This window comes from Limanda limanda, chromosome 6, assembly GCF_963576545.1.
Source record: "Limanda limanda chromosome 6, fLimLim1.1, whole genome shotgun sequence".
Taxonomy (NCBI): domain Eukaryota; kingdom Metazoa; phylum Chordata; class Actinopteri; order Pleuronectiformes; family Pleuronectidae; genus Limanda; species Limanda limanda.
Window position 1 is genome coordinate 16,452,602 of NC_083641.1, and position 16,753 is coordinate 16,469,354.

Below are 16,753 nucleotides of genomic sequence, written 5' to 3' on the forward strand. Positions count from 1 at the left end.
AAGAAAAAATAAATCCTTTGGCACAATGAATTTCAAGATACATTGAACAATCTCCTCTGTGTTTTACTATTTGTCTTTCTGGCTCCGTCTGAATGCATGTAATATGTGGAAAGCGAGTTTAGTTGCATTATGGAAAAAAGTTGCATGAAAGATCATATCATACTGCACATGTTCCTAGCACCAGCAACTTAGTAAAAGCATGACACAAAATGTTTAAAGGGAGAAAAACATTTTGTCTAATTACCAAAAAATTCTGCCAAGAAATATATATTTGACTGTAAGTCATAATGCGTATTGAATTCAATTATTAGAGCATTATTACAGCTTTGAATACAACTTTTCCTTTTATTGATGTGATACACACTCTGGCCACTTCATCAGACAGCTGAGGTAATGGTGGGCTGCTGCCCTCTGCTGTCCAAGCTTGTGATGTGGCAGGTTACCTACATAATACTTGACATAATTTGATGAATATTGTGAGGTCATGTCTCCATTGATCAAACGTCATATTATCCTATTATTGGACATCCGCAGTGATGCAAACAAAATGCTTTTCATTAGCAAAACATCTGACAGTTAATGATTGATTAATTTTGTATTGTATAAAATACCAGACAATAGAAAAAAATAGCTAATAATTAAGCTAACAGATTTAGATTGCATATCAGTCAAGAAGTTTACTTTGTTTTCATAGGACACATAAAAACAAAAATAAATGAATAAATGAAAAATATATCAAAATGATTTTCTAAATTTTGTATTATTAAATTAAATAAATCCTGCGCAGAAGCGATATTTATTTATTTTAGTTTGTTTAATTTACATAGTGTAAGATATTGTGCAATCAATGCGGAACTAAATTCTTATTTAAGTCCTCTGTCATACCTCATGTACCCAACACGGAATTTACTTCAATTCCACCAAACTTCTTATCTCAAAATAAATGGGAATTAAAGCCCTCAAAAAGCCAATTCATTTGCCTGAATAATAATAATAATCCTTACACGTCTCGCAGTGCCTGTCAGTGCTGGGGCCCTAATTAACGCCAATTTATTTTCTGTGAATGTATTGTTCAGCTATTTAAACTAAAGACAACGGGTTAGTTTGTGTCTGCCAACATTTGTATTGCCTGAGATGTTAATCCATCCATGATGCATTTTAAACTAAATAGATCCAACGCAGTTCTGCCAAGAATATTGTAAAGCAAAGCACTTTCCTTTATTCTTCCTTAAAACAGATAAAAATAATATTCAATCTGAAACTGCTCTTTATTTATAAGATTATATATTCTCTCTAAATTTTTGTGTGAATCTAGTTTAACTGTTGGGGATGTGAGATGATTATATATATTTACTATTCATAAAGCTGTACACTGAATGCTGTTTTATTACTTTTCCACAATTTATTTTATTTCTTTGAAGAATAAAAAAAGTTACTCAGCAGACAGGATGCTCCGTCTCAGTTTGATGACGTAGATGATTACTGTTTACTAAGGAACTCCCTCTGGTTTCGTAGGATCCATTTGTTTAAACCACAAACACACACCTCCTCCCGTCAAACAGGTACGACATCACTCTTTATTGTTCCTATTCGTTGTGTAAACTGGTCGTAGACGAATTCCACGTAACAGTTTGTTAAATCGAAGCTGAAATGCAGCCGTGGTTGACCCCATGACAGCTTAGCTAGCTAGCTAGCTCGTCAGCTAACTAGCGTCACGAGGCTAAAGCTGGGCTTTGAAGCCCCTCAGCGGGGAAGTGACACCTGTGATCCGGAGCAATGGAGGGTCGTCAGAGAGCCAGGCCCGGAGAAGGACGTGTGTTATCGGTGTGAGGTGTTGAACTTGTGATTAACCGGGACACGCTGCTGCAACGTGAGGCTGAAGCACCGAGCAGAGTCCGGGGACCGGTACGGACCGTCGGTGTGGTGCCTGTGAGTCCGCAGCTCGGTGTCACACTGTGGGCATGAGGATCAGCTCTGTTGGGTCTGATTGTCATGACAGAGGCTTTGTAGTCCCGCCAGAACCGGTTCCAGTGCCACTGTCTGATGAGGCAGCAGCTAAGGGTTATAATCCCTAAATCACTCTTTAATCGTGCCATTCATTTATGCTTTACAAATTAGTAATAAGCCTTTAATACGGAAAACTTCCAGGTTGTGGAAAATCCTTGTGCAGCAGGAGCACAAGGAGACCCCCTCTCCTTCCGAGTCTGTTTGACCGATTATCTTCTAATAATGCTGCAGGACCTCTGACCACAAATCCATTTAGAAAGTCCTTATCAAAATGTACAACTGCAGATGTGATGAATGACCCAACACTAGATTACAATCTGACCAAAGGCCCTCAAGTTGTGGGCCTCACTGTTCGAGTGCAACACCAACAGTGAAGGGCCCTCCGTCCAAATATTGTGTTGTGGCCTTGGTTAATAAAAGGACTGTAGTTTTAAAACATTATTTTTAGATTTGATTGAGCTCATGTTGTAAAGTTGTGTTTACATACCTCTATCACGTTTTCTAGAATGAAAAGGAATTGAGGTTTTCTATATAATGCAATCAGTTATTTTCACCATCAGTGTAACATACAGTTATTTTTTTAATACATTGATTGATTGTTCAGTCTATTAAATGCCAGAAAATAGCGAACGTTTTCCATCAGTACTTCATGAAGCCAAAGTGAAAATATACCTTTTGGTTGTTTGTTTTTGTGCAACAGTCAAACGTAGAGAAATGTGGAGTTTAATGAAGTGTAAAACTTGTGCATCTCTGTATCTATCAGCATTTTGGAGACAGTAGACAAACTGGCTGAACCAGCTGTCAATACAGGAATTGTCATTTCTGTTACAGGCTGGTGTAAAAAGTACACCAGAGTGCGGAGGTGGGGGAGTGGGCAGAAGAGTGCTTTTATGATATTTATTGTTTATGACAATATTGGACTGAGTAAATGAGTGTAGTATCCAGACAGTGAGGAGGGTTGAACCAGTACTAAAGACACATGAATAGGGTTGCAAAATTCCGGGAATATTCAAAGTTGTAAACTTTCCATGGGAATATACGGAAATATACGGGAATTAACAGGAATTAACGGGAATTAAGGGGAATAAACTGGAAATGTTGTGGGTAATTTATACTAACTGTATTTACCTTGTCATATACAGACAAATATTAACATTTTGTTTTGTCATAGGCTGATTTGAGCCCTGAGGAAACTTTGGGCACTTGACTATACGCTTCTGCCTCGTGTCATTCTGAAAATAGGTCTTTGCACAGTATTTGCAAATGTACACAGCCTTTCCTCCTACATTGGATGGGGTTAAATGTCTCATCACGAGATAGTGCACGTGGCATTGTTCTGTAGAATAAGATGAGAAAAAGTATGTAAAAAAACACTAATGCAATGCCAGAGATATAAATAGTTAGCCAAACAATTGGAATGTGTAAAAATATTTTATAATTGATGGATAAATGTATGGAAATAGGCTAGATGAACAGATGAACAATCCTCAATCAGCATGCAAATGTATTTTCCCCAGTAATATCATTGAAACTTACCTGACTAGTCCTGCACACTACAGCAGGCCTCAACAGCCCTGCTGTAGTGTGAAGGATGCTGGGAATTATCTGTGCATGTGATGGAAGAATGCACAGTGGAGGGTTGAAATTCAATGTGCAGCGTGTGCTGCATTCCATACATCTTTCAAATAGACTTTTGAATGATGTTTTTATAGCTCAGCGTTTAATTTGTGTATTTTTATTTTTTTTTTCAAAATTCCCCAAATTCCCTAGCTTAACTTCCCATGGAAAGTTTTTGGAAATTTACCGGAAACTTTGCGCTATTGACCCATTTGCACTTCTTCATTGTGACGTTGGCTTTAAACTGTCCCCCTACAAAAGAGACGGAGAATGACATTTATTATAATGCTTTCTGATTTAAAGTATAATCATAATTTGATGGAGACAAAAAGTTCAATTTAATCTAAAAGAAGTGATGATAGTAAATGAAAGTAAGCTGTTAAATATCACATTTAATTGTAAGGTTGAGGTTGTGATCATAGACTGTATACAGTCAATGGTGGTGTTGATAATAATTAGACACTGATGGAAATGATAATTTCATGTATATGTGGTAATATGCTGCACAGGCTCACTAATCCCTTACCTGGTTGTTACAAGTCCTGCGCATATGCCACTTATTTATCATGTCTGAATTGCTCCCTAAGGCTGGGATCTTGGATGGAGTGAGAGTTGAGCCCCAGTGAGATGACTGACCAGGGCAACAACAACCAGAACATCTCCTGCAACCCTTTCGCTGCCCTCTTCAGCTCACTGGCTGATGCTAAACAGTTTGCATCAGGCCAGAAACCGGAACCGCAGTCAGCTGAACCACCACGTAAGAAAAGAGTTATCTGATCCTCTGCTTTTATTTCGAGTCAGATAAGGTCATACTAACATCTAACTCAAGTAAATCCACATGGTTTCACACTTAAACCCTGTATCTGGTGTCACAGTGGAGGACTCCGGGGAGAGCCAGTCGGACTCAGAAAACTCTGTGTCAGACAGCGTTGATGAAAATGACGAATCTGTGGCAGAGATCAGTCGCTCATTCCGCTCCCGCCAGGAGCTGTGTGAACAGCTCAATGTCAATCACATGATCCAGCGCATATTTCTCATCACTCTAGACAACAGTAAGTAAAAGGAGACAAATTATTGGGTATTAACTCACTCGGGAGGGTACAAGCTACCCTTTATTTTGTTTTTTGACTGGGAACACTCAGAGTTATAGCTGTCTCAAAACGTTGTTTGCAAATAATAGCATAGTATGTTTTGTTCGGTGGTGTCGGTGGATGTTGCTGTTCTTGAAAATCAATTTAGAAGTTTCCAGTAAATAACGGATGACTCACCACCTTTTAAGACAGAACAAAGCCCTCACCCACTGAGAGGTCTCCCAGTGAGACGGTTACATCTCTCCAGCGCTGTGACGGTTTAAGAATGAATCATGATTTTCATGAAATGCAGACTAAAAGCCCCTCGGGTTTCACAGAGAGCCATTTCAATGAATTCCTCTTCCACCTCCCTCTCAAATATACCAGAGTAAACACATGCTGTGCACTTAATCCCCCTGTGTTTATTTTATTCTATATTGGGCTTTTGATTTATTTCCAGAATTCATGATTGTCGGACTTAAGCTTCATGGGATGTTAGGTATAACATTACATACAAGCAGACTTTATTTTATAAAATCTGACTCTATATTCAACCCCAGGTGATCCCAGTCTGAGAGGAGGTAATGGGATCCCCCCTCGTTGTGTGTATCTGGAGGAGATGGCTGCAGATCTGGATGGACAGGACTGGCTGGACATGGACAACATAGACCAGGTCAGATGTCAACAACGGGTTTTCATGACACCACACTTTAGTTAGTTGCCACGTCTTGTTTCTCTCCTCTCAATAAACCTATTACACGGCCTGATCTGTATCTGTGATGTTTCCCTCTGTTCCTCAGGGTCTGTTTAACCGTCTGCTGCTGCCAGAGCCAGGAAACCACCTCATCTACATGACATCATGCAGTGCTCTGAATCTATCTGCGGACCGCGACGCTGGAGAGAAATGTGCCATCCCTTACCTTTTTGCTTGTTACCAGAGATCTAAAGAAGAGGTGCAAGATTTTTCTACATCAATCTATATGTTGCACTAAACTTCTCTGTTTTAGCACTGTTTTTAGACTAATCTTGGTAGTTGGACATTTTCTCAATATCTGTCCCCCAGGTGACGAAGGTACCAGAGAAGCTACTGTCGTTTGCTGTGCGTTGTAAGAATCTGACGGTTGCTAACACACGGACAGTTCTGCTCACCCCAGAGATCTACGTCACCCAGAATATCTACGAGCAGCTCTTCGACCTGCTGCTGGAAGGTTTCAACGGAGCCCGTACGTTTAGTGTTGTTGACAGTTTCCTTTCATTTGTTGCCTTTTTTTCCTCCCTTCCTTTTACCCTTGTCTTGGCATTTTTCTCTGTAAATAGTTTTTCTCCACTTAAAAAACTGTTGTGTTTCAGAGTCAGAAGAGGTGGTTGAGTTTGTGGAGGAGGTAACTGCCGCCCTGCTCTCTGACCAGGAGGTGCGTACCTTCGCAGAGGTGATAGTACCAGTGTTTGATATCTTCCATGGACGCATCAAAGACATGGACCTCTGTCAGCCTCTCCTCTACTCCTACTTAGACGTTCTCCTGTACTTCAGCCACCAAAAAGATATTGCTAAGGTCAGTTGACACACATAGACATTATATCTGCAAATGTCATTGTAATCTACCTTTTGAAATCTACCCTAACGTTTTCCTGCTTACTTCTTATCATATAACATACAATAATAGACTGAAATACCATAACATTTGACAGTGTTACCTAATATTTGTTCTGTAGTTGCCCTATCTTTCCAAATCATTCCCAAAATGACTCTTTTTTTTTTCTCAGGTACTGATGGAATACATTCAGCCCAAAGACCCAACCAATGGTTTGCAGTACCAGAAAACCCTATTGGGGGCAGTGCTGAGTATCTCCTGCTTGTTAAGAACCCCAGGTGTGGTGGAGGGACATGGCTATTTCCTGAACCCCTCCCGCTCCAGTGCCCAGGAGACAAAGGTCCAGGAGGCCAACATCCACCAGGTCCACAGAATGATTTGAATCATCATTTTTGCTGCAAAACTACAGTATTGTCTTTAAACTACAAAAACATCTGGGCTGATTGTCTTTGATGTTCATATGTTACAGTTTATGGGCCAGTTTCAAGACAAGCTGCACCAAATCTTGAAAAACTTGCTCCAGAGATCTGGTGAGACGCGTCACCTCCTGCTCTCGTGGCTGGGCAACTGTCTGCAGGCTAACGCTGGACGGGCAAAGATATGGGCCAATCAGATGCCAGAGATCTTCTTCCAGATGTACGCTTCAGATGCATTCTTTTTAAACTTGGGTGCCGCCCTACTGAAGCTGTGCCAGCCTTTCTGCAGGCCTCGTTCGCCCAAACTGCTCACCTTCAACCCAACCTACTGCGCCCTCAAAGAGCTGAGCGAAGAAGAGAGGCGTAATCGCAATGTGCACGCAAAAGGTGAATATATGTGAATGATTGTCAATAACACTTATCATTTTATAGGCATTATTTTGTTATTGTAGTTCTATAATACAGTAGTTATGTTTTAGTAGTAAAAATTGAGTAAAACTAAATGATCCCCTGTCGTTCATTTCAGGTCTCGACAAGGAAACCTGTCTGATCCCTCTGCCCCCTCAACAGCCGGTGGAGTCTGCACAGTCCTACAGCCTGCTGACTGAAAACCTCATCCTCACACAGCTCACACAGCATCTAGGCTTCCACAGGTACATACCAATATCTTTTCTATCCAGTTAAAATAGCAATTTTAGACTTATCTCAACTAAAGCCTTTAAAGTGAAGCTGTACTTTTCTCATGTTTTCACCGTATTTCAGCATTAACCCTTTTTGTCTTGCTCTGTTAATGTCCATGCACAATGTCCGTGTGCAGACTCCATGAGCAGATGGTGAAGATGAACCAGTCTCTCCACCGGCTCCAGGTGACGTGGCAAGAGGCCCAGCGGAGTGGCAACCCGATGTCGGAGCAGCTCCTTGAGCAGTTTGAGCGTCTGATGATTGTGTATCTGTCAACCAAAGCTGCCACTACGCAGCCTGCTATGCTGCAAAGCTGCCTTAACCTCCAAGCTTCCACTGCTGCGCTGATGGTACAGCTTGGAATGGGAAACCAGGGGCCTGAACATGTAGCACTCAGTTTCCCCCTGCCCTCGCTGCAGAATACTGTGCTCTGCTACGTACCAGGTAGGTCAGATCATTCAATGCACAATATAAGTTCATAGAAAAATACCTTTTTGCTTTGTCGAGCGGCCCAATGAGATCAGCGGAGTTTCTCTGTAACTTTCTCCATCTTAAATTGGATCAGGATTATTCCCTTTTTTACTTTTTTAACTGGAACCTATATGCTTCAACTGGCCTCACAATAATTGACAGAAAGCTAATTTTATTTAACAGCATCTTCCCCTGGTAAAAGTTCAGATAGTTTTCGGTCCTGCTATTTAAGTCTCTAACTCTGGGTTATATATAGCTGATAGCAATGCTACACACTCCTTAACATGACAGTCATGGCTAAAGTGCATCTTTGTGTGTTTGTCAGAGTTTTTTGCAGAAAACATGGGAGATTTTTTCATCTTTTTGCGGCGGTTTGCAGACGATGTTTTGGAAACTTCTGCAGAAAGTCTGGAGCAGATTCTCAACTTCATCACTGTCTTCATGGGTAATGTGGACAGGTATGTTTTTTCTCTTACATTAAAAAATCATGACTGTTATGTAAACAGTTTTCTGTTGAACTGAAAGGAGGAAGGAAGCTCATCTAGTTCTGATCCTAATAAAATGTTCAGATAATGCTCAAAGCCTGTTTGTCCGCTTCCTCAAACAGGATGAAGAACCCACACTTAAGAGCAAAGCTTGCGGAGGTCCTAGAGGCAGTGATGCCACACATGGAGCCTGTGTCTACTGGTGCTGCTCAGCCAATCATCTTCCAGCGAGAGAGAGTGTTCTGTTCCTACAAATATGCACCTCAGCTGGCCGAGGCCCTCATCAGTGTGTTCGTAGACATTGAATTCACAGGTGAATCAGTTGTATTCCTCACAGGTTTTTGGCTAGCTAGTGTTAGCTGTGGATGGAGACTTCACTGAACTTGGAAAAGTCATGAAGATCATATATCATAAGTCATACTTACATCCATAGATTGAACAGAAGCTGTTACAAGTGTGCACACTTGAAAAGAGTCAAAATAAACTGTTTAAAGGCAATAATGGTATTATTGCAAAGACTGACAGAGGTTGGACTGTGTGTGCACAGCTGTGTGTGTTCTACAGAACAAGATAAGGAGAGGAGCTGGGCTAAGTGACAACAAATAGAAGGCATCAATGAAGCACGTTGTTTTATTTACCTTTCCTCACTCTATTTCAGGGGATCCTCATCAGTTTGAACAGAAATTCAACTACAGAAGGCCCATGTATCCCATCCTCAAGTACATGTGGGGCAAAGAAAGCTACAGAGAGAGCATCAAGGTAATGAGGTATCTGTGTTTTTGACGGCGTTTTGAGATGGTGATATGTTGACAAGAAGTTCATTTTCAGGTTTCTGTGTGACTTCCAGTCAGTGGCTGCCAGAATAATATTGTTTGCTGTTCCAATAGTGAGACACTGTAAACTTTTCAAATACCTTTCTATCAAGGATATTCTCTATCCTTTCACCACTAATGGCTTATTAATAGGTTCCGTAAAACATGTATTATTATGATTACAGTATTAGTATTAGACACTTTTACCACATCTCAGCCAAATAGTGTTCAGTTGTGAGAGGAGTAGTAAAGGACATGGAAAGTCAAAAGGTCTACACTCATAATATGGACTGCGAAATGTAACAGAATTTATATGAAAGAACATTGATCCCATCATGTTCTCTTCATTTGATGTAATATCTCTCGTTTCAGCATTTGGCCGCCTATGCATCTGTGAACCTGGAGGCCATGAACCCCCCTCTGTTCCTCAGGTACCTCAACTTACTGATGAATGATGCCATCTTCCTGCTAGATGAGGCTATTCAGGTGAGTTCACGAGGTTCACTGCATATTGACCTATTTTTGTCTGTAGTGGTGCTCCTAATTATTTCGTTGGTGGTAAATTCTAGTTTCACATTAGCAGGAATTTAAAAAAAACTGCTCCCAGTCATGCACAGATTTGGTTCTTTTGAAGCAATACGGAAATATAAAATTGTTAGCATCCATTTATTGAAATCTTTAGCAATAGCTTACTTTTACTTTTAACACTCTGTCACTATTTTCATGATCTTAATAATATGTAATTCTTTTTTCACAGTACCTGAGTAAAATCAAGGTTCTGCAGCTGGAGCGTGATCGAGGGGAGTGGGAAGGCCTGGCCCCCGATGCCCGAAGAGAGAAAGAGTCGAGCCTGCAGATGTTGGGACAGCTGGGACGCTTCCACAACATCATGTCGAATGAGACCATCGGCACACTGGCCTTTCTCACCTCAGGTAAGGCAGAAATGATTTTTATATGTGACTCTGTATTAATGAATCATTATCTTTATCCATTCACGTTTGTTTTCCTTTTCTATGATTCCCTCTCCAGATATCAAGGGGATCTTTGTGCATCCCTTCCTGGCTGAGAGGATCATCTCAATGCTGAACTACTTCCTGCAGCACCTAGTGGGTCCTAAGATGGGCGCCCTTAAAGTCAAGGACTTCAGTGAGTTCGACTTCAAGCCCCAGCAGCTTGTTTCTGATATCTGCACCATCTACCTGCACCTGGGGTATGTTGTCACACACAGCATGTACAAACTGAATACACATGAGAAAAAGAAAATAAACTGTTTTTATTCTATTCCTTGTATATAATTTGTTTGGTTCTTCATTATCTGGAAGAGAAATACAGTGGCACATTGCTGACTACATGCTACAAAGCAAACTCTGTCATGATCCCTAATTAAACCAAAACATGTTTTTGTCCTTGGCAGTGATGAGGAGGGTTTCTGTGCTACAGTCCCAAAGGACGGCCGGTCGTACTCTCCTATCCTCTTTGCACAGACTGTTAGGGTACTGAAGAAGATCAACAAACCTGGTGACATGATTGTTGGTTTTGGAGTTCTTGCTGATAAAATAAAGGTAAGATTTGATTTGGAAAATGTTGATAAGAAGAGGACGTTTTTATCTTTTTCAAATATTTGTCCTTTGAATCTGTACTGATGACTGATAAATATGGATATAGTAGAAAAGTCTTTAATATTGTACAACCACAAGGTGTTGATTAACATTTTTCTTCATTTCTGTTTTAGTCCCATGCAGATAGGCATCAGCAGGACGAGGAGACATATTCAGATGCTCCAGATGAGTTCTTGGACCCCATCATGTCCACTCTGATGCTGGATCCTGTGCTTCTTCCCTCATCCAACGTAACAGTTGATCGCTCAACTATAGCAAGACATCTCCTTAGGTAAGTTACTTCCTTCAATGCCTAGAAATTCACTTCACAAGTAGAATAACATCCGGTATTCATTGTAATCTTACTAACTGGGATGACTGTAGAATCATAACTCACACTTGGGAGCATAATGACAGAATAAAAGGTTGGTGTGCAAGAGTCAAATGAGTAATTTATTGCCTGTATCCTCTTTGCAGTGACCAGACGGACCCTTTCAACCGCAGTCCTCTCACGATGGACCAGATCAGGCCAAACGAGGACCTCAAACAGCAGATTTTACAGTGGCTTGATAGGCATAAGCAGGAGAGCTTGCAGCTGGGACCCAGTGGCTAGCTGTGATCCCTCGCTGTGACAAACAATGACTCAATCCTTCCTTTCTTTCCTGGCCCACATCTCATGTGCTCCTCTGCTTTCTTGGCTAATTCACGGTGTGCTCTCCTCTGTGGAGTTCTTCTGAATCCTCCAATCTGACTAATGTTGCATTAGGCTTTTCATGCAGCCTTCATCATCACTGGATTCTCTCTGTGACAACAGTCCAGACAAACTGTAGCACACCAGCTGGTGGCAACTTCAAAATCCATGCACAGCAGCTGACTCCATTGACTCTAAACATTAGGTGATATCACCTCTGGTTCCTTTCCCTCCTGAACACTGTGTATTGATTAGTTATTATTACAGTCAGAGCTGTGGCCAGATGTATCAGATTCAACAGATCTTGTTGAATGTACTGAATGAACTCCTGACTGAGCAGCTGGCCAAAACAAGGTTTTATACTGCAAGGTGAGTATTTTTGGGAACTCATGAGGCAGAAGATTGATGGAGTCATATATGATTTAACCTTGATTTCACCTTCATGAAGAATACATGATAAACTGCCTTTCGAAGGTTTTGATCACCCTATATTCGAGCAGTTTTGGTTTAATCTGAAGCAGCAATGTAAATAGAGTTAGTCACAAAAATTTAAGTAAAGTAATTAAAAATATAACTGAATACTGTGGGACATAATTTATTGGAAAATAAACTGTATTTCAAAACCTATAGCACAAAAACATACTGTGTTTTTTAACATGTATACATATAGGTCTTCACTTCTTGTAGTGCACCTGCACTAAGTCTAACTGATGATGTGAGCATTTCTGGTGGGTTGTTTCCTGTTGGATATAGGAATTTAAACATTTTCAAATACTGTCGAATAACTATTCTAATTTTATAATAACTTTAGGATGTAGCCTTTGTAAAACATATTAAATTACCTCTACCTCCAGATTGCAAAATAAAATTGCTTGATTGTTGAACAAAAGATAAACATATGGCACAGATGGTCACTTCCCTAAAGCAATTTTACATCCTTAAAATAAATACACTTTACATATTTGGAAGAGTAAAGGCTTTAAATTGTTGTTGGATAATAGTGAGAGGATAAAATATATTTTAGCACCGCAGGTTTGAGTATGAAAAATGTTTATAGGTCACGCTGACATCAATGTGGACTGTGGTTAACTAATGATTATGCACTGATTACCATTATGTAATGGAACTGGAGTTTTTACTGAATTTCCACTTACCTATTCATCAAAATCAGACTGCATGAATCTGAGGTGAGAAATGAGCCAAGCAACTGCAAAAAAAACACCTAATTTTTATATTCACAACATCCAACACTGCAAATCTGTTCTCTGAACATTTATCGATTTGTCTTGTCCCTATTATGACGAAGCTGAGTGGCTTCTCAGGTGGATATTTCCTAAATCAGATCTTATTACTTTTTTATTCTTCACCATCTGCTCATATTCATTTTAAGGTCTTGCCATTAGCCATATTTCTTGACATTGGACCAAAAAAGCAAGAATATAGGGTTCAAATATTTTTGACTGGCGGTCATTGTCATCCTTCGAATTAACATCACCGGGTTTTAAGTGATGCTGAACAGAGTTTTTGTTGTGTGAATGCATAGTGAATTAGCGAGTGGGCAAACAACTGATCAATAGAACTGGTGCCTAAAACCAAGAGCCTTGCAGTAAGTTTAAGCAAAGGAAGATCTGAATTGTTTCATTCTTTAAAGAGACATAATTTGTCAGAGTTTGATTCAGAGAGGCAGGGAGGTAGAAAATGAACGTAAATCAGAGAAGGTAACTTGTTTTTGAGAAGCTTTTTCAATTAAAGGGTTTTAATTCAAGTTTTAGTGTGGTTGTATAAAATGGGAAACTGTGATAGATGTACACAAAGCTGTATTCGCTGGCATGCCCTCTAACTGTTTGTTGAATATCTACCACCTGAAGGATTACGTGGGTTAAATTATATTGCAATATTTTTGTTTTAATTGTGATCATAAATTGTTTATTTTGATTGTACAGTATGATTAAAAAAATAAAAACTAATGTGCGTTATATAAGACACTGTGATGTTCTCTTTCAGAAATATGATTGATTTAAATACACACGGAAATATACATTGTATTTTTGTTCGTGAGATCAACCATGAAATTGACAACAAGCAGAAAAGGAGGACCTCAAAAGACATGTTTAGAGGTACATGACGTAGGTAGAAGGTAAGATTATTGTTGTCAATATTTTATACATTGATTTAGAAAAAAGTTGAGATAAATATTTGATGTTGAAGATAATACTATATGTTGGAATATTTTACTACTTTAAAAATAACTTAACTTTGTCTCGCACATCTTTGTTTAGCTTTTTTCCATCTGTTTTGTGGTTTTCAACTGAACTTCTTTTCCAAGCAACTCATAGTTTTTATTATAATGACCCTCAATTAGTATTGAGACACTCAAGTTATATAGTAGAACCACACATTTGTTGGATTGTGTATTTCTTCATCTTTCCTTTGATAGTAAGACATATCATCCAGATTACAGCTAAGATGGCAAATCAGACATTAGTGTGTAGTGTTGTTTGACAGCCGTTCAGGCCCGGCCCTGGCAATGTTGGCACCCTAGGCGAGTTTTCAAATTGGTGCCCCCCAACATACACACGCAAACTGTCATGCATCCACAATAACTTTTGGACTTAATACAGATGCACACACAGGCAGACAAAATTGTAAGCCATAAAAAACAATAAAAATATATAACAAAAAATATAAAGAGTCTGAAATCAGCTGTACTGATGGCATATCATGTCATGTCGACAAAAATAAACATTAATCATGTCCATAATCGGGGTGATTGCTCAATGGGCTTCTGCAGGATTTGCGCAGTGGGCTTCTGCGCAGGATGTGCGCGCGCAGTTTTAATTTTTTTTTTTTTTAATTTAATTAAATTAATTTTTTTAATTTAATTTAATTTAAAAAAAATAAAATATTTTTAATTTGAAATGTGTTCATTTTTATTTTGAAATTAACATATTATTAGATATTGTGCAATGAATAGGTGGTTGAAGTCCTGCCAACACGACAGCCTGCCAAACTTACCCATGAGTTCGGACCCAGCTCCTGTGTCCACTGTTGTCCTGGTTCCACCCATGGCAGCATAGTGGCATGGGGCTGGATCATCCCTGCGACTTAGCAGTAATTGAGTTGTTTAGTTTGGGTTTTAAAACAGACAATAGGTTTTAGTTGACGAACATTGAATTTAAATGAAGATATGTTCAGCTGATGAAAAATGACAATTTTCTTTGCTTTCCCAGTTTGTATCTGAATATAAATCTCTAAGTTGCTGAAAATGACTGTTATTTACAAACAGACTACATATGATTCTGTATAAAGTTTAATATTCAAAAACCTTGAAGTTCTTAAAGTGTAACATGTTACATTAGGGACATCAACTTTAATGGAGGTCTTATTTTCAAATTAATAACAATAATAATTATAAGCTCATAACTGTGTTTTTTGAATGTATGATTATCACTGACAATGGTGCAATACGTTTTAATTACAACTAAGAAACCTGCCAAAGCAATTCCCTCTATAACTTTTTCTTGATTACTTAATTATATACTCAAGATAGGAGAAGGGAGTATACATGCAGTCTGCAAATCACCCTCTTGAAAGATGTCATGTTGACAATTTTTTCAGTTTCTCAACTTTGACTTGATGTTCAGATAAATACGGAATAGTTTTTTGGGGTGTGAAGTTGCCACTAGATGTAACTAAATTGTACACACTGACTTATAGGCTACTTATCGAAATTTTCTGACTTACCATAAATACTAAGTGTAAAATAAACATTCAAAATTTAATGTTTAACAGAGAATCATAGGCTAACAGATTTCTTTGCTGCGCCCCTGGTTTAACAGGTATCCACTGCCTTGTTTCTCCAGTGCTACTTGCTCTTGTATCATTTCACACTTTCACTGCCACTTGTTAAAAAACACATCACTTTCCTTGTTGTTCAACCTGGAAAGTGACCGGGAACAACGGCCTGGTCCTTTCTCCTGATTCAAGTGCGGAGCTCCTTTCCCGGGCAAAGCCCCTGAACCTGATTTGGAATCAGCCATGCAGAGTGTGAACGAGGCCGCGGAGGAAATGCATTGTCGGGGTTTCTCGGGTTCCGCCCCGCAACCTGGATAACGACGTGTCGGCCAGTGAGAGCGGGGCGCTGTGGCGGAGGTTGTTCCTGTGAGTGCTGGGTTAGGGTTCCGCCCACCGAGGTATCTGTGCTCACAGGGCAGCAGACAGGCAGAGAGAGTAAAATGGCGCACAGCTGTCGGTGGCGGTTCCCCGCTCGGCCCGGAGGGAGCAGCCACTCCGGCACCGGGAGGCGAGCGGGCCGAGTCCGGGTGACTGCCTCTCTGCGGAGCGTCTCGGGAGGCCACCCCAACGCAGCGGGGCTCGGACCCGGGTTCGACGCTGCACTACAGGTCTCCTCGGTCATCGGGAGCAACCTGCAGAAATTCCGGGATGTTTTGGGGGAATCGAGCGACTCGAGCAGCGCGGAGGTAAGGACGGGACGGGACGGGGAGCAGAGCCCGGGTGGGACCGGCGCTGGGGCTCGGTCCCCCCCGGGAGAGCTGGTCCTCACAGCCCGGGAGCTAACGGTGACTCTCTGACCATCTCTCCCTCACTGGGGCTGGAAGCAAACTTGTCATTGCCCGGGATGCAGTTAACTTTGAGTCGGGTTGTTGTGGCCTTAAACTCCCCGGGAACGTGTCCCCTTGTTGACTTCAGCCCCCGGCGGGTTCTCACGTTTGGGTTCTCTATGGGTTCTACCTGAGAGAAAGTTTCCTCCTCGGGTGGAGTGAGGAGGAGGAGGGGGGGGCATGCTACATCCACACAGTGTGGATGAGCAGCTGCTAGCATCAGGCTGCTAACCGAACCAAAACATTGTGGAGAAACCCCTGGTGTTTTCCCCGGCGATCGCAGCCCCCAGCCCGGGTCCCACACAGCCCAGACACCGGTCCACCCACTGACTGTCTGGGCTGTGTGGAGCTAAGCCCTTGTAACTGGTTCACTAGTTAGCTCCTTGACATTAGCTTTGACGTGAAGCCTTCATAATCATGTCACATTAACGCAGAGCAAAAGTTATCGTCCCGTTTTTTGGATTTAATGTGATTTCTACACATTAAAGCAGTGTTTGAATATGTGTGTTTATTATAGGGAGGTTTGCTCGGGGAGAAGCATCCCGGGACCTTCACGGTAGCGTGTGGTGTGTTTGAAAACAAGACATGTCAACTTGAGGGGAGGCGAGTGTCTACAATTGTGGTTTGTAACTAGCTAACGTGAACTTAGCGTCCGTCTGTAGCTTCTGCGTGAACGGGGCTGCTCGCTATT

The 16,753-nt window shown here is 40.8% G+C and overlaps 2 protein-coding genes across 2 annotated transcripts in view; both read left to right on the forward strand.

The window, feature by feature from the left end:
- The first annotated feature begins 1,490 nt into the window (after positions 1-1,490).
- ube4a (ubiquitination factor E4A (UFD2 homolog, yeast)) lies at positions 1,491-13,421 on the forward strand. The gene is made up of 20 exons (XM_061073072.1): positions 1,491-1,562; positions 4,212-4,381; positions 4,500-4,676; positions 5,255-5,367; positions 5,495-5,647; positions 5,758-5,917; positions 6,045-6,247; positions 6,459-6,650; positions 6,756-7,089; positions 7,229-7,355; positions 7,520-7,827; positions 8,180-8,312; positions 8,462-8,652; positions 8,998-9,098; positions 9,524-9,637; positions 9,909-10,083; positions 10,181-10,361; positions 10,566-10,713; positions 10,884-11,041; positions 11,227-13,421. Exons 2-20 carry the CDS (start codon positions 4,252-4,254, stop codon positions 11,360-11,362), a joined length of 3,234 nt encoding a protein of 1,077 aa, XP_060929055.1. The 5' UTR covers positions 1,491-1,562; positions 4,212-4,251; the 3' UTR covers positions 11,363-13,421.
- Positions 13,422-15,656: 2,235 nt separating this feature from the next.
- Positions 15,657-16,753, forward strand: part of kmt2a (lysine (K)-specific methyltransferase 2A) — a 36,714-nt gene continuing 35,617 nt past the window's right edge. Inside the window, exon 1 of the mRNA XM_061072680.1 lies at positions 15,657-15,921. Within this exon, the coding sequence (XP_060928663.1) occupies positions 15,676-15,921 (246 nt within the window). The 5' untranslated portion in view covers positions 15,657-15,675. The remainder of the gene's footprint in view (positions 15,922-16,753) is intronic.